At 39.3% G+C, this 9349-nt stretch overlaps 1 protein-coding gene across 3 annotated transcripts in view; it reads left to right on the forward strand.

Moving 5' to 3' along the window:
* Window positions 1-7425, forward strand: part of PPEF2 (protein phosphatase with EF-hand domain 2) — a 53386-nt gene extending 45961 nt beyond the window's left edge. For all 3 annotated transcript variants that reach the window (XM_029944772.1, XM_029944759.1, XM_029944766.1), the window contains exons 14-17: window positions 1759-1865; window positions 3149-3312; window positions 4018-4105; window positions 6818-7425. In XM_029944772.1, coding sequence (XP_029800632.1) covers window positions 1759-1865; window positions 3149-3312; window positions 4018-4105; window positions 6818-7071 — 613 coding nt within the window. In that variant the 3' untranslated portion in view covers window positions 7072-7425. The remainder of the gene's footprint in view (window positions 1-1758; window positions 1866-3148; window positions 3313-4017; window positions 4106-6817) is intronic.
* Window positions 7426-9349: the final 1924 nt, after the last annotated feature.

The raw sequence follows: 9349 nt of genomic DNA on the forward strand, positions 1-9349 counted from the left end.
AAAAAAATTTACCAAAAAAAGAGCTGTTTGAAATATTCTTTGATTGTACTGAAGCAAGTAAACATCACCTAGTTTACCCAGAAGTCACTTCAACTCCCTGGAGGACAGTGGACACCTTAGAAGGAAGGGGGAAATGTCTCTGACCATCCATAATTGATGTCTCATTGTCCGTAAACTCAAGATCATGTGTTTTTCTTAGAAGAGCCCTTATTCAGAACCCATTTACTTTGGGTTTACTCCCATGTCTCATAATAATAGTTTAGCCTGCCTGGAGTCCACTTGTCAGGATTGATTCCTTGCCCTACCCTGTATTAGCTATGTGACCTTGGATTAGTCACTTTGTAATGGGTACAATAATCAGACCTACCTCTGTGGGTGTTGGAGGATTGGGATAATCCATGCAGAGCTCTGCATTTAGTTAGTGTTCAATATTTCCTGCTTGATGTAGAGACAGAGAGCCTAGACAGCGGCCGAGACATCACCATCTACATCCCTGCATGATAACGACTGATGACTACGGATTAGCAGCAGATAGTTTAAATGCTTTGCCACACCAGTGGTTTGTTAACTTTCAGAGGGAAAGGGAGTCCCATACTTCTTTTAACCTTTGATGAAACCATGAACTCCCTCCAGAAAAAACAATAAACTCACATACCCATACAATTCAGGATGAGTTTTGGGCAGTTCACTCTACGAGGGGTCTGTGGAGCCCACTTAAGGACTAATATACTAACCGCCTTAAACTGCAAGGAAAATTTTTATCAAACATGATTAAAACTCTGTGTGTGTGCACGCACATGTGTGTGTGTAACTTTTAGTCATTGTAAAGATAGGATATCTGGTCATCATTTATAGAATGGCTATAAATGAGGCATGACAAAGTATATATTTACCTTTATCTCTTTTTATCTTTTTATTCATTCAACTGCAGATATTTATTGAACACTTACTTTGGGCCAAGTGCTATACCCAGCATCACCCTTTTGATCCAATAAGAATGAGAAAACTTTTATTTTGTTATTTATAAATCTGGCCTTGTGCCTATTTAACATAATAAATTATAAGGAATGCACATGATTATGTTAACAGATACCATTTACTGAGTGCTTTCAATGTGCTGGGCTTTCTTCTAAGTGCTTTATATGAATTTACTTTTTAATCTTCACAATAATCCTATGAGGTAGGTACATTTTAAAAAATGCTTATTTATTTATTTTGAGAGAGAGAAAGAGAGAGCAAGGAAGGGGCAGAGAGAGAAGGAGAGAGAGAATCCCAAGCAGTCTCCACACTGTCAGTGCAGAGCCCGACGCGGGGCTCAAACACAAACAGTGAGATCATGACCTGAGCAGAAATCAAGAATTGGACTCTTAACCAACTGAGCCAGCCGGGTGGTCCAAGATAGGTACCCTGTTTATCCCTATTTTGCCCTTGGGGAAATTGAGGTTCAGTGCAGTTAGCTAACTTTACCACAGAGGTGGTCTTTTTGTAGAACTTTCACATAACCACTCTCCTGCACTGGGTAGGACAGCAGCAGGTCCTATTTGTGCTTGGTGGGGAGAAGTGGGAGGGCAGGGGTGGGGTAGGGGAATAAGAGATGAAGCTCTTCCTTCAAATCCTGAGCTATTCTCCCCAAAACTGAGCTCTAGGGAGGTTGAGACATTAAGAAAAAGAGAGGAGAAATGTGGTAAAAGCAACACAAAACCCCCCACTATTTCCTCTGTGTTAACTTTTTTAAGTGTTTGTTTCCATCTGTCCCAGGATCAGCAGAGTAGAGGAGTCAGCTCTGAGAGCTCTGCGGGAAAAGTTATTTGCTCATTCCTCAGACCTTCTTGGTGAATTTAAGAAGCATGATACAGATAAAACTGGTAAGACCCAGCAAGTAAAATATTCATAGAAGAAGGAAGCTGTCTTGCAGAAGTTATCAAGTCAATTTTGTTGAATTAATGATAATGAACTAATTGGGGCACCTGGGTGACTCAGTTGGGTAAGCCCCCCGACTTTGGCTCAGGTCATGATTTTGTGGTTCATGAGTTCGAGCCCTGCGCCAGGCTCTGTGCTGGCAGCTCAGAGCCTGGAGCCTGCCTCGGATTCTGTGTTTCCCTCGCTCTCTCTGCCTCTCCCTCACTCATACTCTGTCCTTGTCTCTCTCAGAAATAAATAAACATTAAAAAATCAAATGATAATGAACTACAATAACCAAAGGACATCCTTTGACTACTTTTTTCATTTTATTCAACTTAATGTTTCAGTTTTTTTCCTAAATTTTATAAGTCCAAGTTTTTAACAGAATGTGAATGTAGCTAAATATAGATGGTGATGATAAAAAGAAATGAAGTCAGGGAGCTAAGCAAAAAGCAACAGGTAGAGGAGGTTATAAGAATATATCCAAGATTTGCAAAAGATTAATGATTTGGCTTCTTATTTAGTGTGTACATATCTGTTCTGTGTTCTAATATCAAAACTAGAAATTTTGTCTTGCCCAACTTAATGGAATATCTAATAGACATTGATCACACATAATCTTATTAGAAAATAACAGTAACAATCATAAATGCATAGCAATGTCTGTTCATATACCTATCAACAACCAATGCTATATATATATATGTATATACACATTATAATGTGGATATATAATGTGGACATATAATGTATATATCTGTTCATATATATAATCATGTGTAATATCTGTATGTATATATACATATATATATCTTATCTGTTCATATACATAACAACAACCAATACTCTGTGTGTGTATGTGTGTATAAAGTTTTAGGATATTATTTACAAGAATATTGTGTCACTTTTCAATTGTTTTGCCAGGTTTAGTAAATAAAAACAGGGTGCCTAATTAAATTTAAATTATAGATAGACAACAAACAATTTTAAGGTATAATTATGTCCTGTGCAATATTCGGGCCATATATGTGGTCTGTCTGAAATTCATATTTAATTGAACATCCTGTATTTATCTTACAACCCAAGTTGCCATGAACTCTACCTTGAACTCCAAAAATAGTGACCGTGCCCATTATTTCCATTATCTACAGACAGCAAGAAGAATGTCTGGATAGAAAGGCATGCACTCTTAGGCAGGACACTAGACTTATAGGTGACAAGTCAACAAATCCGCTCTTTCCTGTAGGTTTAATCACCCTTAGTGACTGGGCAGAAGCCGTGGAGGCCGTGTTGCCTCTAGGGCTGCCCTGGCAGATGCTGAGGCCACAGCTCGTGAACAGCTCACCGGATAACACGTTGGAGTACAAGTCCTGGCTGGGGGACTTGGCCAAAGAACAACTGAACCATGAGGTAACGGTGCGAAAATGGTGGGTTGGAGGCATATTGTGGACCATGAATCGCCTTATGGAGAACTTCAAATCAGAAAAAGTCAAATATTGAGAACCCAAAAAAGAAGATGGTTGATAAAAAGGAACTATTTGTTGGGTTTCTAGATGTCATATTTTGTGTTAGGTAATTTACATATCATCAAAATACCTACCCTGTGAGATTGGCATTATCAGTACCGTTACACCTATGAGAACACTGCTCACAGGGCTTCTAAGTTGTAGAACTGGGACTCAAACCCAGGTTTGCTGACTTCCTTGACGTTATCCTACTTCGCCCACTAAAATAAAGAGAAGGATTGATTCAATAAATACACATTGAATCTTTAATGTATGTGAGGCCTTAGGCTAAGTACTTCTTTTTAATGGCTTTATTTCAAAATAATTCACATACCATACAATTTATCCATTCAAAGTGTATAATTCATTGGGTTTTTTTATATTCACAGATATGTGCAACCATCACCATGGTCAGTATTAGAACATTTTTATCATGGTCTAGGTACTTCTTAAACCCTTAGGTTATTTGGTAGGCTGAAGGGGTTGCGGATAAAATATCTTCAGGTTTTTTCAACCATATCTCATTGTCAGGGTTGATTGTGTACTCATTATATGTTAGGACAAGCCTAAACAATAAGATACAGAAAGAAAAATGTCTTTTCTTTTGCAGAACATACAGTCGAGTTTGCTGGAAACACTGTATCGAAACCGATCCAATCTGGAGACCATTTTTAGGATCATAGACCGTGATCATTCCGGTAAAGGCACACATTCTCCTATCACTTCGGACACACATAGCAAGTCTTTACCTCCCATGCTTCAGCCTCCTTTCTGGTTATTTAGCTCTCTACTCAGGCACTCTGGGAGCAAAGTAAATAATGATTATGCTTATAAATGGCAGAAACTAGAAAAGTATTTGAGCAGTACAAGCAATCCATATAGAAGAGGGGTTGGGCAGAACAGAATGAAGACAAACTAAATGAGAACTGCTCAGAAAAACAGTTATTAGAAGATGTGATATCCTGTATAGTCCCGTCAAAGATACCCATAAAGTAATGAAAAGTGTCTTGATCAGAAAGGATTTTTACAATCTCACTCCCAACACATTCTTTATAAATTTCTTATTTTGGTAATTACAGATTCATAAGAAATTATGAAAAAACTGTACAGGAAGGTCTTGTGTACCCTCACCTTGTTCCCCCAGAAGTCCAAAGGCTTTATTTCAACATCATTACTCTTTCTCTGCCTATTTTTGGGTGTAATTCACATACCATATAATTTACTCATTTAAAATATTCAGTTCACTGACTCTTGGTATATTCAAAAGGTTGTGTAACCATCATCACTAACTAACTACAGAACGTTTCATCACCCTGAAGAGAAACCCATATCCATTCGCAGTCACTTTCCATCCCTGTCCCTTCTACACCAGCCCCTGGCAACCATTAATCCACTTTGTCTCTTAAGGATTCACCTAGTCTGGACATTTTGTATTGAACGAATTACACAATATATGTGGTCTTTGGTGCCTGGCTTCCTTCACATTGTATAATGTTTTCAAGACTCATCCATGTTGTAGCACGTAAAAGTTCTCCATTGTTTATAGCTGGGCAATATTCCATTGTATGGACACGCCACATTTTGTTTATCCACTCAACAGTTGATAGACATTTAGATTGTTTCCACTTTCTGGCTGTTATACATGATGGTACTGTGAACATTTATATACAGCTTTTTATGTGAGCATATAGTTTTTTACTCCCTTGAATATATTCTAAGAGCATAATTGCTGAATCATATCATAGAACTATGTTTTACTTTTTGAGGAACTGCCAACCTGTTTTCTGCAGTGACTATACCATTTTACATTCCTATTAACAATGTTTGAGGGTTTCAATTTCTCTCTGTCCTTGCCAACACTTGTTACTCTCCACCCCCTCCCACTTTTATAGCCAGCCTATAAACCAGGGTGTGCAGTATCCCATGGTTTTGATTTGCATTTCCATGATTATCCACAATATTGAGCATCTTTTTGTGTGCTTATTGGAAATCTGCATGTATTCTCTGGAGAAATGTCTACTCAAATTCTTTGCCCATTTTTTAAATCATCTTTTTGTTGTTGAATTATAAGAGTATATACATATATATGCCATTATCAGATCTATGGTTTGCAAATGTTTTCTCCAACTTTATAGGTTGTCCTTTCACATTTTTGGCAGTTCCCTTTGATGCACAAAATTTTATAATAAAAAAAGTCCAATTTATCTTTTTGTTGTTGTTTGTGGTTTTGGTGTCATATCTAAGAAATAATTATGTAATCTAAGGTCCAAGATTTATACCTATGGTTTTCTTTAAGAGTTTTATAGTTATAGGTTTTCCAGTTCGGTCTTTTATCCATTTTGAGTTAATTTTTTAAATTTTTATTATTATTTATTTATTTTTGAGAGAGAGAGAGAGAGAGAGAGAGAGAGAATGGGAGAGGGGCAGAGAAAGGGAGACACAGAATCCAAAGCAGGCTCCAGGCTCTGAACTGTCAGCACAGAAGCTGATGTGGGGCTTGAACTCACAAACAGTGGGATCATGACCTCAGCTGAACTCGGACGCTTAACCAACTGAGCCACCCAGGCGCCCCTTTTTTGAGTTAATTTTTGTTGGCAGTGCAAGATAGGTGTTCTAGCTTCATTCCTTTACATGAGGCTATCCAGTTGTCCCTGGCCATCTGTTGAAAAAACAATTCTTTCTCCATTGAATGGTTTTGGAACCCTTGTTTAAAAAAAAATGTCAGTTGGCCATAGGTGTATAGGTCCAAAAGCTTTTTATAAGCAAAATAAATTATATGTTTGGGATGACTTAATGCATGATTTCCCAGCAGTGGCACTGTTGACATGCTAACCTGAGTAATTCTTGCTTTGAGGTCCATCCTGAGTACTGTAGGATATTAACTCGCATCCCTGGCATTTACCTACTAGATACCAGTAACACTCACCCCACCCAGTCATGACAATAAAAAATGTCTCCAGAGGAAGGGAAACAAAATTGCTCCCAGTGTTGATCGATTGTTTTTTGTGCCACCCCCTTGGGAATTTAAACTAGATACAAGGCCTTGGGTGTCTTTGCCTGTTTGATAGTAAGGAGCAGGTATCCTTATAAGACTGAACATTGAAAACTAGATTGACTCCTGCAGGGCACCGAGGTGGCTCAGTTAGGTAAGCTTCCGACCTCGGTTCAGCTCATGATCTCACGATTTGTGAATTCCAGCCTCACATTGCGCTTTGCGCTAACAGCTCAGACCCTGGAGTCCGCTTTGGATTCTCTCTCTCTCTCTCTCTCTCTCTCTCTCTCTCTCTGCCCCTCCCCCACTCACACTTTGTCTCTCTCTGTCTCTCAAAAATAAATAAACTTTAAGAAAATTTAGAAAAAATAGAGAAAACTAGCCTGACTCATTGAAGTGACTTCCTCTCTTTGGTAAGGGTTCATCTCATTGGACGAATTCAGGCAGACTTGGAAGCTGTTCGGCTCTCATATGAACATCGACATCACAGATGACTGCATCTGTGACCTTGCACGGAGCATTGACTTCAACAAGGATGGCCACATTGACATCAATGAGTTCCTGGAGGCCTTCCGCCTTGTGGAGCAGTCCTGCTCAGAGGGCACTGCCTCAGCTCGCCCACAAGCCACAAACACTAACGACAGTAGCTGTAGCGAACCAGGCACACACTAAGAGCAGCCTGGTGTCCCTCGCCCACGGTGCCTCATAACCAATCCTGCACTTGTCGCTGGAATAGCTCCTTTATTCTCCATAGATATGTGAATTTTATGCTGAGAATTTGCCTACCAGTGTGTATCAGAATCACCTATGTGGGTGTGTGCGGGATATATGCATATATATACATGTATATGTTTCCCCTCCCCATCTCAGAAGTTTCACAAGACCTCCATATAAATCCTTTTAAATTCTGAAGTCTACCCCAGTTAAGAACCACTGATAATTCAATCCCCTCATTGTTTTCATTTTATACCTCTAACTTATTGTTTTTAAAATGTTGTATTGAGGGACACTTGGGTGGTTCAGTTGGTTACGCATCTGGTCTTGATCTCAGGGTCATGAGTTTTCAAGCCCCAGGTTGAGTAATGAGCTGGGCATGAATCCTACTTAAAAAAAAATAAAATAAAACAACACAAAATGTCTTATTCTTTTTAATGTTTATGTATTTTTGCAAGAGAGAGAGTGGGAGAGGGACAGAGAGAGAGGGGGACAGAGGATTTCAAGCGTGCTCCATGCTGATAGCAGGAAGCCTAATGTAGGACTGAGCACATGGACCAGGAAATCATGACCTGAGTGGAAGTCGATGCTTAACTGACTGAACCACCCAGGTGTCCCTTATTTTCTTAATTAAATATTTACTTACTTATTTTGAGAGAGTGAGCGTAAGTGGGGGAGGGGCAGGAGATAAAGAGGGAGAGAGAGAGAATCCTAAGCAGGCTCTGCACTGTCAACAGGGAGCGCTGCATGGGGCCTGAACCCAAGAACCATGATCATGACCTGAGCCAATGGTTGGATGCTTAGCTGAGCCCCCCAGACCACCCCAAAATGTCTTATTGATAAGGAAAACTATGGAAAATTGTTTTTGCAATCCCATGACTCCAACAAATGGATTGTTTTCATTATTTACTTTGTCTTGTTATAACTATAGTTTTTAAATAATTTAATGTTCTGCTTTTTTAAAAAATAAATTCATGTCTAATTGTAAATACTTTCCTGTGTTGCTACAGAGTACTCGTGATTATCAGTTGAATGGCTGCATGCTTTTCTTTCACATGGGTGAACTATAATTTGTTTAGCCATTTTCCAGTTGTTAATCATGTGCATTGTTTTTAGTTTTCCACTATTATAAATAACACCATGGTTAATAACTTTGTGCAGATAGCTTGTTTTGTGAAAGTCTTTTGAATTATACATTTTAAGATAAATTTGAATGGATTACTTTGTCAAAGGGCATTGTATTAGTCTACAGAAAGATGTACTACAGGGAATTGGCTCACATGATTATGGAGGCTGAGAAATCCCAAGACCTGCAGTCGGCAAGCCGGAGGATGCAGGAGAGCCCGTGGTGTGGCTCCAGCCCAGGGTGAAGGCCTAAGAACCTGGGGGGAGGGGGGCGGTGGTTTATGTAACAGTCTGAGTCTGAATCCGAAGGTAGGAGAAGACGATGTCTCAGCTCAAAGAAAATCAAGCAGAGAGAGAATTCTTTTTTATTCAGCCTTTTATGCTATCCAGGCCTACAACGAGTAAGCTAAGGTTCACCCACATTAGGGAGGGCACTCTGCTTTACCCAGTCTACCAATTCAAATGTTAACGTTGTCAGCTATACTGAGAAGTAACACTTAGTCAAATACCTGGTTACCCCAGGGCCAAGCTGACCTATAGTGAACATTTTTAAAAAATTTATTTATTTTGAGAAAGAGGGAGAATGAAAAGGAAGGGACAGAGAGAGAGGGTGAGAGAGAATCCCCAAGCAGGCTCAGCTTGGATCACGAACTGTGAGATCATGACCTGAGCCAAAATCAAGAGTCATTTGCTTAACTAATTGAGCCACCCAGGAGTCCCAGATGTGAACATTTTAATGGCATCTTGCTTTTTAGGACTGAGCACACCCATAAACTCATGAGCTTTGAGTGTGATCATTTGTAACTTTTGCTAAAGGCAAATCATGGTATTTCAATGCTCTTTTAATCTACATTTCTTAATTAGTATCTTTCCCACCTCATTTTATTTTTAAAGTAAGGAAATTGAGGTCCAGAAGACTAGTCTGGTAAACAATCTAGTTGATGACACAGCCAGGACCAGAACCCATGATCCCTGCTCCATCCAGCATTCTTTCCAGTTTTTCCAGAACTATGTCATCTCTTTGGCTTGACTGTAAGCAAGCCTTGGTTCTCCTGTTCTTTTACATGTGTAGCAAACAGTGTCTAAAGTGGCCTCTGCCCTCAGTGATTTC

Source organism: Suricata suricatta, chromosome 1, assembly GCF_006229205.1.
Source record: "Suricata suricatta isolate VVHF042 chromosome 1, meerkat_22Aug2017_6uvM2_HiC, whole genome shotgun sequence".
Classification (NCBI taxonomy): Eukaryota; Metazoa; Chordata; class Mammalia; order Carnivora; family Herpestidae; genus Suricata; species Suricata suricatta.